At 33.0% G+C, this 16383-nt stretch overlaps 3 protein-coding genes across 3 annotated transcripts; 2 read left to right on the forward strand and 1 right to left on the reverse strand.

The window, feature by feature from the left end:
• Nucleotides 1-3355: 3355 nt before the first annotated feature.
• HELRODRAFT_148449 (hypothetical protein) lies at nucleotides 3356-3553 on the forward strand (the record flags this gene model as incomplete). Its single annotated transcript, XM_009027492.1, has 1 exon — nucleotides 3356-3553. A coding segment is annotated over one exon (198 nt), but the record flags the coding sequence as incomplete, so codon positions are not given.
• A 2112-nt stretch (nucleotides 3554-5665) lies between these two features.
• On the reverse strand, nucleotides 5666-8319 carry HELRODRAFT_189308 (hypothetical protein). Its single transcript, XM_009027493.1, has 7 exons — nucleotides 8049-8319; nucleotides 7473-7674; nucleotides 7250-7332; nucleotides 6950-7074; nucleotides 6738-6815; nucleotides 6522-6617; nucleotides 5666-6031 (listed from the first exon to the last, which is right to left on the reverse strand). The coding sequence occupies exons 1-7, from the start codon at nucleotides 8266-8268 to the stop codon at nucleotides 5852-5854; spliced, it is 984 nt and encodes a 327-aa protein (XP_009025741.1). The 5' UTR covers nucleotides 8269-8319; the 3' UTR covers nucleotides 5666-5851.
• A 1725-nt stretch (nucleotides 8320-10044) lies between these two features.
• On the forward strand, nucleotides 10045-16052 carry HELRODRAFT_163690 (hypothetical protein; the record flags this gene model as incomplete). The annotated part of the gene is made up of 16 exons (XM_009027494.1): nucleotides 10045-10116; nucleotides 10323-10542; nucleotides 10607-10663; nucleotides 11229-11546; nucleotides 11598-11784; nucleotides 12099-12133; nucleotides 12263-12367; nucleotides 12614-12771; nucleotides 13089-13183; nucleotides 14062-14186; nucleotides 14311-14431; nucleotides 14573-14703; nucleotides 15022-15091; nucleotides 15230-15351; nucleotides 15423-15500; nucleotides 15649-16052. The coding sequence occupies 16 exons, from the start codon at nucleotides 10045-10047 to the stop codon at nucleotides 16050-16052; spliced, it is 2298 nt and encodes a 765-aa protein (XP_009025742.1).
• Nucleotides 16053-16383: the final 331 nt, after the last annotated feature.

Below are 16383 nucleotides of genomic sequence, written 5' to 3' on the forward strand. Positions count from 1 at the left end.
AATACAATACAATACAATATATTACATATACAATACAATTCAATACAATATATTACATATACAATACAATTCAATACAATATATTACATATACAATACAATTCAATACATTACATATACAATACAATACAATATATTACATATACAATACTATTCAATACAATATATTACATATACAATACAATTCAATACAATACATTACATATATACAATACAATACAATATATTACATATACAATACAATTCAATACAATATATTACATATACAATAAAATTCAATACAATAAATTACATATACAATACAATACAATATATTACATATACAATACAATACAATATATTACATATACAATACAATTCAATACAATACATTACATATACAATACAATTCAATAAAATACATTACATATACAATACAATACAATATATTACATATACAATACAATTCAATACAATACATTCCATATACAATACAATTCAATACAATATAATGCAATACAATTCAATACAATACATTACATATACAATACAATACAATATAATACAAATACTATTTGTATATATATATATACATTACATATACATACATACATATACTTTGTAAATTTTATGTATGTATGTGTGCATACATATACAAACTTTGTATATCAAAGTTTGTATATTTGTATATAGAAACTTTTGTACACATTTTATGTTCGTGTAGACAGTACAAACGCATACTTTCTTTTTCTTTCTGTAATGGACGCAAACATCAAACACACACACATGCACGGACGCACGCATACAAACACACACACACACACACACACACACATGTGTCCTCGAGTGACGTATGGTTCGGCTTGTTATGAAAGAAGACTTTTCAAGTAATTACCCTTGTAACACTAATTATGACTGCCAAAACCTCTCTTTGACATTTCTCGCTGATGTTGTTGGTGATGATGTTATTGGTGATGACGTTTTAGTGATGTTGATGGTGGTGGTGATGAAATTGTGTGTTTGGATGCGTGTGTGTTTGATGAGTCAAAAGTATGTTTGTGTGTGTGTTTGATGTCTGCTTAAGTGTGTGTGTGTATGTATTTTTGTGTGTGTACGTGTGTGTGTGTGTATGTGTGTGTGTGTGTATGTGTGTGTGTGTGTGTCATACGTGTACATGCTTATACACTTGAAACTTTAACGAGTCCAACATCAAAGAATTGTACTAATTACAAGTCACCTCAGACAATTAACTGACGCATTTAGTAAGTGAAACACGCCTCCAAGATGGCTGGGTTGTTAGCGTATGAAAGTCTGTATATCTATATTTTTGTGTGTGCGTGCGTGCGTGTGTGAGTGTGTGTGTGAAGAAAATGGTTTTACCAGAAAATGGTTTCACAATTTCATCACCTTTTATTTTTATGAAGTAGGACGTTTTGACTAAAAAAAATTGCGAATAAAACGGAAAAATTGTCTCGAATTTAGTGACAAATGAGTAAAAATGAGCTGCAATTGAAATGATGTTAACGACGACGATGATGATGATGATAAAGAGGAGGAAGATGATGATGTGGTTATGATACTGATTATGCCGATGATTATGCTGTTGTTATGATGATGATGATTTTGCAGGGGGACACGTGATTGGGAGAGATTTTTCACACCATATAAGTCATTAAAAGTTTGTATACAAGATGGCGATGACGATGATGAGGACGATGATGATTGTGATAGAGACGATGATGATTATGATAGAGACGATGATGATGATGAAAGTAGTGAAAATTATTTCGGTGGTGATGATGATGATGACGGCTTGGATGAAATGAGAGAAAATTTGCAAGAAAGATGATGATGATTGTTATGATTATTTTGAAAATATTTTTATGATGACGATAGCTTCGATAGAATGATGATGAATGGGGATAACGAAGGTAAAATGATGACAATTTCACTGAAGCGTATAAAATCAATTTTATGGCCATTTGAAAAAAATTTGAAAAAACTTTCTCGGATTTAAGAATTTTTGAATGAAATAAAAATTTTTTTTTTAGATAATAATAATTAAAAAAAATATTTTGTTGACAATTTTTTTTACAATTATGCACATATCATACATGCATTCACAAACAATTTTGTTCTGTCAAACCAACGATCAGCCAATGAAAATGTCCCATTCATAATATCAGCATGATGATTGGTTGTCGCTTCTGAGCTGTCAGCTGATTGGCCACAAGTTATTCAATAGGATCACTCGAAAGATCGATAGCTTAAAGATGACCGAACTAAATGTGACGTCATAATTTTCGGATACGACTGGCGTTGGTGCATAAATATAACAGCCATTTTGAATGTTGTCCATATCTTTGTTTGGTTTCATAATAGTTTCCTACGAAATTTGATAAATAACTTAGATAGGAATGTCGAAATCGTCGTCATCGCCATCATTCTCGTCAGCCTCACTGTTATCATCTTCATCATCGTTGTTATCATCCTCATCACCAGTGTTACCAGCATCATCATCACCTCACTGCATTATCACACCTTCTTACGTACCTTCGTACATGGGAAGACCACCTCTACCTGTCAGCACATCCCTGTTCCACATCTCCAGCAACAAGAATGACGTCATCAACTACGTCATCAACAGCAGCAGTAACATCAGCAACGTCATCAACGACAGCAGCAGGGGCAGCAGCAACATTAATTCTTTCCTCTTCCTACCAATCAATCCGGTCCACAACTACTCAATACCTCTGCTATCATCAGTGTTCCCATCACAAATTTGTTTTCAAGATATCGATAAAAAATACGGTTACTTACCGGTTACAAATTTCGCTAAATCGAATTCGGCAAATAACTTTAAGCGGTGTAAAAAATCTTTGTTTAAACCGTACGAAGAGAACGATAAGAACGAAGTTTGTAGCTGTTGTGAGAGAGGAAGTAAAGATAGCAATCCACTTGGTGATAACTGTTTTATTACAAAAATCGTGGAAAATTTAAACGATATCGAATTTTTGGCGCCGAATTTAGCTTCGAAAAGTTTGTTAGAAAAAGCGGCAAGTTTAGAGAAACAAAGACAAGAACGGCATCAACGGCGAATACTTTTCACATCTTTTCAACCACAACAACAACGACAATTTCAGCAGGAACAGCAGCAGCGACAAGAGCCACAGCACAATTTCAAACAATTTAACCCACTTCAATTTAAATTCTCTCTACCATCACCAGCGCCCTACTTACTACCAAGATTCCCTCCACACCAGCACCTCAACAACTACAACAACCCAACGCCAAACCACGCAACAACACCAACAACTTCGTCATCTTTCTCATCAGCAGCAGCAGCAGCAGCATCAAACAACAGCAGCATATTGTTGTGTCTGGTTTGTGGCGATCGTGCTTCAGGTCGCCATTACGGCGTCCTCAGTTGCGACGGCTGCAGAGGCTTCTTTAAGAGAAGTGTTCGTAGGAAGATGAGATACATCTGCAAGTCTTTCAACAGCTGTGTGGTAGACGTGGCGAGGAGGAACCAGTGCCAGGCGTGTAGGTACAGCAAATGTCTGGCGGTACATATGAATAAAGATGGTCAGTAAGATTATCTTACACATTTTGGGAATCTTTAAATATTTTAGAGTTTGGTTCTGCTTTCTGGTTTCCGTTTGCAAGTTAAAGTAAATTGAGTTTATGTAATGTGTATGTGAATTTTTAGTATTTAGTCGCTTTTTTTAAATTATTTGGCTCCTAGTTCAAACTGTCATCACAACATATAACTGCATGATGTGGATTAATTTTAAAAGACTGCTGTCACATTCGTTGTATCCTTCAACTATCATTTATGTTCTTCTTTCAAAAATCGACAAACGCAGCCGTTCAAAACGAACGAGTCCCAAGAACGAGAGCGGAACAGCAAATGTTTTTTGGGAATGATGCCCACAATCCGGATGAAGATGATGAGAATCGGGATGAGGACGATCCAAAAATGTTAGTTGGAGGAGTGGATTTGATTTACATTAGAAAAAATTTTGCTTTTAATATCAGCGAACTATTTACTTAATAATTACAACTATTAGTTATTGTAATAATAAATTAATAATTTTATTATGAATAAAATTATGATGAACAACTGATTCAAATAAATAATTTTTCAAGGGAATCTATGGAAACAGCGGCAAATAATAACACATACGACAACGTTCATAATGTGTGCTTCACAGGTGGTAACTAATCCTCTTATTTTAATTTTATTTTTTCAAAATTCAAAACAACTTACTAAAACAATAATTTCTGCATTCATCAGTTGAAGTTTCAAAAGAGGACAAGTACTCAACTGACCAACAGATTTTTAAAACCTCCAACGCAAATGACCAAAGTTGCAACGTTAAATACCACTTCAAGAGGTCTTCCACTGCTTTAAACAGATTTATGCCAAAAAAATATTGTAAATTTTCTCAGAAAATGACTAAAGTCTCCAAACTTTCCGACCAAAACGACAACTTATCTGATCCTCTACATCGACAAAACTCCAGCCATCAGACCAAATCAGGAGATTATGACCACAGCAACCACAACAGCAGCAACCACAGTAGCAGTTACCTTGAAAATGCAAGCACACAGATCTTACTAAGTGCTATTTTGTGGTCGCAAAACCTCCAGTACTTTAAAGAAATTTCCATGCCAATGAAAATTAAAATCCTGAAAAGTTCCTGGGTCGTGCTGTTTCTATTGAATGGCGCGCAGTGGTGTCCGAATTTTATCATTCAAGGTTTGTAATGAATCATACGATAAATCAATCAATCGTTCAATCAATCAATTATTCAATCCATCAATTAGTTTGTATTTTTATAGCGCAATTTTTAAATTCAACTGCGACTCACTTGAAGTTGCAAAAAACATTCACCACAATATTCAGACAAATTGTAAAGGCACGCTCAACAATCAATACCTACACTGACATCAACTCAATATTCAAATAACTCTTAAATTCTAGTTAACAACTTCCATATTACTACTTACTGCCTAAATTCGCGCAGTGATAAACGACAAGTTAGAAGAGTGCAAACCTCTTCCGAAAGAACAAACCGAAATTTCTACCTTCGAGACGATCAAAAAATGCATCACGAAGTTAATTCTCCTAAACGCCGACACAATAGAATTCACGAATATGAAACTCCTCACGATCATCAAACACAAATTAAAAATCACCGAATTTGAAAAGATAAACGCCACGGTCGTCAACTTAAGTGACGACGACGACGATGACGTCACCGATGCCGATGACGTAGAGAAAATTAACAAAATTTTTGAGGGTAATAACAATAGTGAGAGATACTCAGCGGCGAAGTCAGTTTTGGACGTGTTGTCGACCGTCGATGGTGGTGTCGTCGAGAAGGTTTTTTTCTGCCTGGATGGTAGCAGTGACAGGAGTATCGTTAATTTTATCGAGAATATGATTGCAAACTGCTGAAGCCTAGATGTAAATTCTTACAGTTTGTTAAACTTTTTGGCTTGTTACTTTTTATGAATTGCGCTATTCAAATGCAATTTGATTGGTTGATTGATTGATTGATTGATTGGCTGATTGATTGACTGCCTGATTGATTGATTGGCTGATTGATTGGTTGATTGATTGGTTGATTGATTGATTGGCTGATTGATTGATTAGCAATTTGAGGAAATAATAATGCAACTCCTGCAATAAATATTTTAGTTTACAAAAACTACAATCATTTTACATTTCATAGAATTCTCTTAATACTGATATATTAAACATCGTCAAATGAAATAAAATGAATTTTGAAAGATTTTTTTAAACAATAAAAACGAACAAAAACAAAAAAAATGTGATTCAACTGGCCAAAAATTTTTTAAGTAATTCATTTCGTCTTGCTGGCAAGCCTATCAGTAGTTTTATAATGGCAGGCAAGAACCAAGAAACACTGAGGAACTATGAGAAGCAAAAGATTGATCATCCAAAATAGAAAACTACCCTCATTAATATTCATTAGAGTGCCGTCATCGTGACGTAACGAGGCTCCAACGTGGGTCACTTGGGCCTGAGGGGGTGAATAAAGTAATTTTTTAATTAATAATTTTAACTAACATTTTTTTATTTAATAAAAATAATTTATTTATATTTATAAAATAGACAAGCAAAAATGGTAAATTTGAAAAATTAAACTAAAAAATTATCGAGATAAAGAGTATGAAATAAAAAAAACCTGCAGTGTAGCACCAGCCAGCAATAATATCAAGGCATATACGTTGTTCAACTCAGAAAATTTAGAATATAGCACAGTGATGAAGTAGGAGGCTATGGGAACCATGTAAAATAGATACACCAATGCCTATGTTTGTGTGTGTGTGTTTAGTGTGTCTGTCCATGCGTGTATGTGCAAGTGTGTGTATGCTTGTGTATGTATGTGTCTGGTGTCTGTATATGTAAGCGCGTCTGCAAATATTTGTCTGTCCGTCTCTGTTTATGTATTTGTATGTGTGTTTGTGTGTGTGTGTGTGTGTAAATGATAAAATGACAAATTAATAGACCTGAAGTTTTGGATAAGCATCTGTATGTATCAAATATGGCTCAACATTCTTAATGTAGTACGCGAATATATCATGCTTTGTATGATTCAAAACAGCCTTTGGGAAAATTTTCAATCATTACTTTTATTTATTTTTTGTTCTATTTCTAGAGAAATAATAAAAATCTAAAAATATTTTCTTTAAATTATTTAGAAGCAGAATTATTTATTTACCAACCAGGCCCCTGAACAAAGATATCAAAATGAGGACAGTAAACAAAACAGCAAAGAACATCTTAACAATTGTAGATTCAACCTGTAAAAATATCCAAATAAATTACAATTGAAAAATAGAAAAAAAGCCCAAAAACTCGAATCGTTTTTTAAAACATAAAAAAATAAACTAAAACAAAGGAAAGTAGTTTTACAAATTGAAACAAGCATACCTACTCTAATTTCAAATTTTCCAGTAGTTTTTTGAATGTGGTACTGTTGGTAGAACATGTAACCACTAGCAAACGGGATGATAACGTAAGGAATGTTCAAAAAAATTGATGGATGGAGGTTATGGTCACCTGGAAAATACAAACAATAACACAATATATAAAAATGTTCTCATAATTTAGTCTGTAAATTATTTTAATAATTTCTGTCTGTGTGCGTGCGTGTGTGTGTTGTGATTAAACCATTTAATTATTATATTAATTGTTTTTAAAAGATAAAATTAGAAGAAAAAAAATTTGTCCCTACCTACAATGTTACCAGGCATAAAGACAATCATACTATGTCCAAGTGAACCTGCCCAAAACAGCCCAACCTCGTAACAACTTTTGCTGAATAATTTTGTAATTATTTTCTATAATTATAATTATTTGTAACTATTAGACTAATATGAGTATATAAGTATTTTATTAATACTCCAACCTAAATTTACCATAGTATACTTTTACTTTGGTAGTAACTTACAACGTACTTGTAAGTAACTCTGTAAAGTAGAATTAGGTACATTATGTAATGGAGGATTCCATCGTAGTAACAAATCATTGTGCCGTGTGCAGTTGTCAGGTAGGGCTCGCCGGTGTTTAAATAATTTGTCATCATGTTACTCACTAATTTGTCATTTTCTAACCCAATGGTTATGTCAATCATTGATGAGAACATTCCCAAGGTTGAAACTTTGGTCAGGTTGTGAAGTATTTTTGGTGGTTATTAATTTATAATTTAGAGATTTTAAAGTCTAACTTTTATTACATTATGAAGTAGTGATTACATTTGCATATATTTTCTATTGTCCTAACATTATGCAACCACACATCTTTTATTGAAACTGCCTTATAATAATAAATAATATAATTAATAATTTTTAATCACACATTTACACATTCATTAAGTATATATTTATTTAGTTAGAACTGTTAAGTTAGATTAGATTAGAGAGCAAAAGCCCTAGAATCTATTTTTAGACATTTGCCATTTGCTATAATTTTCTCATTGAAATCAGAAATTTCCAAATGAAAATTGAATAAAATTTGTTAACTAATTCGCGAACCGTAAAAAATCCACCGAACGGGTTTCCTGACCTCGAAGACACCCCAACGTGTGATTGAACAAACGAAGATCAACGAAAGTGATCCGGCAACCAACAAACCAAATCTTCCCAAAATGCTGTAAGAATAATTTACGACATAAGCGATAGGCAGCGCAAGAAATGATGAAAAAATGACGGCCAGTGATGCTGTTTGTTTCGGATTTGTCTTCCAACTGATCATTATTTTATTCTTATTTAAATTTTAAAATCACCGACGTGTCTATTATCGCTTTGTAAACACAATCAGCTGAACAAAGAAAAAACAGTGTAATGTTTAAAAAAATTATTTTCAAGTTAAACATAGATATTTCAGTGTCACCAGGTAAACACAGTAAAAAACCGTACTAGGTACCTACATTCAGTTTTTTCGTACAAAATAATATGAAACGTTATGTTCCTATTAACTACAATTAATAATGACTATACCCAATTCTGTCAAATTATAAAATTAATTAATGCATTTCTAATTGTTAATATTTGGTTAGTTAATAATTAATTAAGTGCATTAATTAACAATTAATTGTTGATTTATTATAGTTCAAATGATTGTTTTCAATGTGAAAATCAATACTGCAAATTATCTCAATCATCTTAGAATCTTGAACATGTCGTTCTCACGTAGGATTTTTAGCTAATTTACACCCGAATCTTATAAAAAAAATCAATTAACTAATTATTTTTAAAATTAACTATTATTTGTTGATTATTATTATTCAAACGATTATTTTCAATGTAAAAATTAATACCGAAAATGTGAAAATTATCTCATTCATTATAGCAGTGTAAAATTAAACCATCATCAAACAAAAATTCATTTTCATTTCAATGTACAATATAATCAAATATTATATATGCAGTATTCAATAAGAATGACTATTGTATGCGTTGAACAGTGTTTCTGTTTAATCAATCACATATCCAGGTTCTAACTGTTATAATAGGGTAACGCCCGTCATCAACTATGAAAGTTCAAGAGATATGATAGACCATTATATTAATATTATTTGTTTTTAATTGTTAGGAAACGTGCAAACCGATACATAATTGATAATAATTCTTCCTGATTCTTGAATATTGTGGAATTTACTTTATATAAAGAGCAGTACCCTATATTTTGCTTTTGCTATAATTATTTACTGCCGGTGAGAAAATACCATTTTCAATTATTACACAATGTTCTAATTGGCTGCTGCGGCTGTGAGTGTTTGGGTGTTGACGTTTTTTTAAAATATAAATTAGCCTGTCTTTATGCTGGATGGTTCTGTCAAGAAATTTGTGGTTTTTCAAGTACGGGTTTGCTGTTTCAATATCGTGCGTGCTCTCATGTTGAGGAATTTCTCTGAGTTCGCCTACTAATATTCCCCAAATTGATAGACTTTATTGGGCGACTTATGCTGGATAGAAGTAATGTTTAGTTTGGTAGTTGCCATTCTGTTACTGGTTTCAGGTTGTTCTTGTTTAGCTGTTGATGTTTTGTTTGGTGTGGGCGGAGGTGCGTTGTTGGCTGGAAGCACCATTCTTGGGAGGCCTGATGTTCTCCATGTGACTGATTGAATGACGATTTGCATGTGAGTTGAGGGATGATTCGTTGCTGAACCAATTGTTCTGCTTCATTTTTAGATCCGTCTGCCTGTTTCCACGTGTCTCATACAATAGATGTTCATCCAGAAACACACACGTGCGAAAAAGTGGACGCGGAACAAATTTTTGTGTTTTCAACTGGAATACTACAAAAAGTTGGCCGATGAAGAATTGGATAGACTCCAATGAGTTTTGCATAAATTACCTTAATGATTCATTTCTGTGGAACGGCCAGGCAGGCCTTTCTTTCCACGACATATTTCAAATCTTCAGCTATTCAAGCTTTGGTTAGTTCGTGTTAACTCAATTTAGTTGTTTATTTCTTGATGTTAAAAGCTTTTGAGAGATTTTTTACCACAGCTGTTGATGAAATGATATGGACTGGTTTGCGGTTGACCGACCGCTTGTTAACATGGTCAAGTGCCTCACCAACTACAATGATGACAGGGTAACTTTTGCATGAATTTTGTTAAATAATATCCAACAACTGCAACATGATTTGATAATAATTTCAAGAGCAAGGATTCTGCTGGAAGGTGTTGAAATTGAACCCGTGGACATCAATCTTCCCGACGACACTGAGCTGTGCAGAGATCAACACGCCTGATTAAATTTATTAACTGCAGTAGCAGGATCAATTTCACGTGCATTCAGATGTCTCGTGAAATGAGAAGTTCTTTGAAGTCAGATAATGTCAATAGCTTAATTACAGGCCTTAGTAGATGCGACGATGGATGGGTAAAAGATTGGGATTCAATAATGTGCTTCAAAGCCATGGACAACGTGGTCACTCATGACGTCGCCGTTCACGAGTGCTCTCGTTATAAAGGCGGTCAACTGGCCACTTACCAATTATTACTTAAGTCGAAGCTCGGTAATATCATCTCTTTGTTTTATTGGAAGTTGTATCAAGTTTTATCTCTTTTGAATTTTTTCAGTTGACGGTATCGATTCAGGTGAATATTTCATCAGCACTTTCGGAACTCAAGAAAAAGGTGAGTCCCGTACAACTTGCGATAAGTTTTTAGTACAGTGTTTCATACTGTAACATAAATTTCATTGCCACTATACTATCATTTATTTATTTTCTCTTTATTTAATATTATTATGCCTAAAAGTTGATTACACAAATTTTGTTATACATCACTAATTGTAAATAAAGAAGGGGTTTGCATATTTATTTATACGGAGAATAAAGCATTACACGATGATTGCTCTGCAAGTCGAAAGTTCATTTGTGAGGAATTGGTTATTACAAAACTTTTTGAAGTTTTTTATTAACTTGTTCAATGTAAGTTGTTTCAAAGTTTGTAATACAACAAATCAAGTTAAATTATTAAACAAAACTAACCGAAAAATGCACAATCTTCAAAATTATTCCAACACGCTGTACGTTCTCAAAGCGTTAAATTTTTTATTTTTATGGAATAGTGGTAAAGTGCCTGTCTTTTGTCCAAATGTAAAAAGACATATAGTCTATCATCTTTGAATGGGATTATTATTATTATTTATTATCATTATTGCGATTAATTGCAAATAAACTTTTAATTAAATTTTCAGAGTTTAAAACCTCATCTGGACAGAATGTTTATAGGGAACAATTTGTACCATCAACTGAGTATGAAAAATTCCCATGTAGATCATTTGATGATATTCCAGCATCCAGTCCTTTAAAACGTTCTTTAAACAATTATTTCGAGATCGTTCGCTTTGATTATCCGGAATCTTACTATGAAGATCTCGCAAAATCCTATTTAATTTCACGTACGTTAAGATATGGTTTATCACAAGGCTTACACGTGTGCCACCCTCAGAAATATGACCAGAGCAGAAGTTATAAACTTATTCATTACAACGAGGCTTTAGTAAAATTTACAGGTACAATTATCGTTATTTTATTGCTTACAGTCAATTATTTTCAATGTTAAGACATAAAAACTGACTACTTATATACGACAATCAACTACTCCGGATCTCTTGCTTGGACGGATGCATACCCATTTATGACGTTTGATTACATTAAGGATTGGATTTCGAATCCACACATACAAATATGGATGTCCTGGCTCAACAGTTCGGACGCTTATCTCGAGAAAATTATCAAGATTAAAAAGAAGTGTGTAAAAAACTTCTCAATATTTTGATTTAAATATTTTTTAATCAGTTTTTTAACAGAAAAGGTTTCGGAACAATGCTAGATGTAAAGATAAACGTATATTCGCTAAACTCAGCGCGACAAATGTTTCCGAAGTTCGGAATTATGCAAAATGATGATAAATTTGAAGAAGTAAAAAAATTTCTACAGTCAAACAGCTGAATGGTTCCACAAGCATTTTATAATTTTATTCTAAATTAATATTAAATTATTATATTATTTTGTTTTATAATTTAATCCGTATTCATAATATAAAATTTTTGTTAAAATCGCAGGCTGAAAGATAAATACGTGAAAGTTAGGAGCTCAGGTAAGTCGGTTGTTCGACTAATTCAATTGTGAAAAAGATTTTAAAAAATATCAGCACTTGATATGGATGTGTTTTAATCAAATGAACTTTTAGAATTAATATTTAATTCAAGATTTTGTTTCATTTTAGAGGGTTGTTACAAAGAAATCATCTCACAGGGTTCAGATAATTTTCTTTTTAACGCTGGAGTATGGTTTGATTTTGCTTCAAGTGACATTTCATGCCTTACGCGCGGTTCGGGTTTTATGTTGAATATTTTGTTATAATTATTAAATTATTAAGGTTTAATAGTTAAAACGCCCGGCAATGTTGTCGCAGTGACTAGGCAAAAACATTTCCCCTATCCCATGCACTGCTTATGAGGCGTTCATTGATTCACGTGTATTTATTTACATGCACGTGTGTTTGTTGTTGAGATCTCTGAGAAGAAATATTAGAAAAAAATACTCCATACATGTTGATATATTCAAAACTACCTAGGTTTACCGCCGAAAGCCGAAGCTGTATGTGGTGGAGATTTTAATGACGGTTACAGGTGGCATCTAAAAAAAGTGTGGGATTGCACCTCAGTGAATCTCAACGAAGCTGGTGAAAGTTCTGACCTTACTAAATCTTTCTCTGATATCCTTCGCAACGAAGTTAGATTTTATTAAAAAATTAGTTTTGCCATGTGACAAGAAAAAGATAAATAGACGTTTAAATGAATAGATGAAAAATTATTTAGACAAAAGACTATGACGAGTTACTCGAAGCGACTGAGAACTTACTAACTAAAGATTTAAAAAGCTCTACCATCCAATCAAACGATATTTCATTAGTAGCTGCTATTTTGGAGACATCAAACAACACTGACTTCCATATGAGCACAGATGTACGAACATTTTTACATGTTAAATATAAAAAATATTTTTTCTACGAAACTTTTTGAACTTTTTAATGAAACATCTTTTTAAAGATCGCCAAAACAATGGTTACAATAATCGATGAGTTATTGAGTTCACCAGTTGAAATTTTCAAGAAGGCGCAAGAACAAACTGGAGCACCACTGTCGTACGTATTATACATTCATTTCGTTTTTATTAAATTTATTAACAATTTTTTTCAACTCAATAAAATGTTGACAAAAAAAGATTAATTACTCTAAAAAATGTCAGAATTTTAAATTCAGAGGAGACACTAGTGAAGAAGTTCAGTGAAGTGGGTCAAGCAAGACATCAACGTCATGTGGTCGGGAAAAAATATTGTGACCCATTTTCATGAAAATGACGTTCATGATCATAGTTTGGGATTTGCGCTGTTGAAATTAATAGCCGGTAATGAATCTGAAAAGTGTATTTACGGTGACGACGTTTTGAAAACAGGCGGAGATAACTCAACAAATGATGGATGGGATGAAAATTTATAAGTTACTCTCATCTTACCAGATGAAATTTTCAAAAGAAAATCTCCTCGTATGTTTTTTAACAAATTTTATTGTTAAAATAAAACCGCGATACTAGAAATCTTTAAATTTTTTATAGTGCATGTCATTAATGTTTGACGTTATTTTAACTAAAATTTGTGTTTCAGTAAAAGGAGGTTCTTCTGTTAGAACGAGTTTCATTGTTTATAAGACCACAATCCTCTTCCAATCATTAGCTGGTCTTGACGGTTCTTCAATGGATGAAAATAGGGTAGTTATAACTGATGACGATGGATCTGATGATGTCATTGGTCGGCAAATAAATTCACTGGTAATTAAATCGTCGGTAGGAGGGAGGGAGATATCAAACTTGACGTAAAAAGTTAAAATTAAATTCCGCCTAAAAAATGTATGTCTGATTTTTTATTTTCCGACATTTTTTAATATTTTCATCGCAATTTTTTTTTATTTTCTAACTACCGCCATTTTTTATTCTCTTCCTCGTCTATTTTTTCAATGTATCCAGAAAAATTTGCCAAATCCTGCATGCATGCGTCTTCGCGAAATATGAGAACGGTCAAATGGAATGGTCGACAGATGGCCTGGAAACGATTGACTCAAACGTTGATGACTCTTACATCGAATGTGAAAGTGACCATCTGACGAGGTTCGCCGTTTTAGCCGTGAGAAATTAAGTTTTTTTTAGTTAATTTTGGAAAAAATATAAAAAATGGATTGTTTTTGGTCAAAAACGTTACAAATTATTTTTTTCAAGGTTTTCAAAAAGGTCTGCATTTGAAGGAGGTGGGCAATGCTCTGCAGTGGGTGTCTGTGATGGGAATCGTCATCTCCATCGTCTGCTTGTCCTTGGTCATCATCGGACAAATTATCTTCAAGTAATTTTTATTATTCTTAATTAATTTACATTGTATTAAAGTAATTTATCGTTTTTACGTGGAGCCTTATTCAAAACGTGTTTTGTTTTCACAAGTCTAAAACTGGTTAATAATAATGGTGCCTGTTATTGCCGTTTTCAGAAAATTTTGCAATGGGCAGTATCACATTGCACTTCTTAATTTATCAATATCCCTCATTTGCGTCAATCTCATCATCATGTTTGGACTGGATAAGAAACCGTCATCACCCCCATTATCGTCGTCATCATCACGTACGTCATCGTTTACGTCACCAATACCGCCTGAAACTACCTGCTGTCTGATAGTGAGCGCACTTTTGCATTATTTTCTTCTTGTTTCGTTTTTGTAGATGCTGATTGAAGGCATCTTGCAGTATTTGAAGTTTGTGAAGGTTTTTAATACCCACATATCGAGCTTCGCCTGGAAAAATATGCTTCCGCTTGGAGTTAGTCAACTGTTTGTGCGTTCGTCATTCATTAACAAGAATTATAAATATTTATTTATTTAGTTTGCGATAGTTTTCTTGGAATAATGATTTTTTCGAACTTTTGACAATTATTTTTAACAAGTCTTACCAGCTGTCGTCGTCAATGTTACCGGATTCATCGATTACAGACTGTTCGATGGTTTTGAACATCAGTTAGATTAGAATTTAGTTTTTCTGAACCTTTTCATTTTACATTAAAATTAATAATAACATTAATTAAATAATAAGAATTTATAGCAATAATAATAATAACAGTGTACGTACGTTAAATAATGAATTGAACACTATAGCTGCTGGTTAGCTAAAAAAGCATTCTACTTCGCCTTCTTATTACCTCTCGGCTTGATAATCCTCGTAAACATCTTTGTGTTTGTTAGGGTTATTAAAGGGATTTCATGCGACAGACCGACAGGTGAATTATTTTTTAAAATTAGTTTTATTCTGTAATTAGTTTGACAAAATTTTTTATTAAATCAATTAAAGGAATGGTGACGAATCAGTTACAGTGCAAACTGATCTGGTTGAAAGTTCAAGTGGCTCTCTGCACTTTTTTCATCATGGGTTCGTTTCATATATGTTAACTCTATATATGGTTCGTTTAATAAACCACTTCTTCATAGTTTTGTTCACGAAGTTCATAGGTTTTTCACTGATAAAATTTTGCTACGCTAATTTATTTCTACGGATTTAATGTTTAAAATGTAAACAGGATTAACATGGTCGTTTGCCTTCCTCGCTTACGGTGATGCATCGGTCGTCATGTACTTCCTGTTTGCCATCTTCAATTCTCTTCAAGGAATTTTCATTTTTTTGTTGTTCAACTTGCGAGAAAAACCAGTGCGCTGTGCGTGGGGCAGTTTCGTTCGAAAACCGGCCAGATATTTGCCATTCTCAGCAACATCGACAGGGACCGCGACAAACAGTAACAAGTTCACACCCAAAAAACTTTCTGACGAAGAAAAGATGAAAGCTTTAATTAGGGAGTTGGATTTGTTGAATGCTACGAGTTCAGATCAAACTTTGGATGATAGTAAAAGAAATAAGTTAAAAAAACGTTTTGATTGTGATGGGAACAGTGAAGAACAGGTCGAGACTTTTTCGAAATCTAATTAATTCATTGGATTAAAGTTCACCTTTCAATGACACCTCGGTTTATTGCTCATTAACTTTCTAATTAATTAAAGATCATTAATTTTATTTTATTAGCTTGTAGTGACATAATGAATTTGAAATCATAGATATGAAATTTTGTAAAACATTCATTCAAATGTGTGGATGTCAAGTTAAAAAAATTATGCATGTGCATTTGTTTGATTTACACCAGAGGTGGGCAAACTTTTTGAGAACAATTTTACCTTTGAAGGGCCGCCTATGTACTTTAACAGCAAATTTTTTCGACCCGGGGGAGCATTTTTTAAAATTTGTGGCTTCTTTTTGGTTTGGT

This window comes from Helobdella robusta (assembly GCF_000326865.2).
Source record: "Helobdella robusta unplaced genomic scaffold HELROscaffold_5, whole genome shotgun sequence".
Lineage (NCBI taxonomy): Eukaryota > Metazoa > Annelida > Clitellata > Rhynchobdellida > Glossiphoniidae > Helobdella > Helobdella robusta.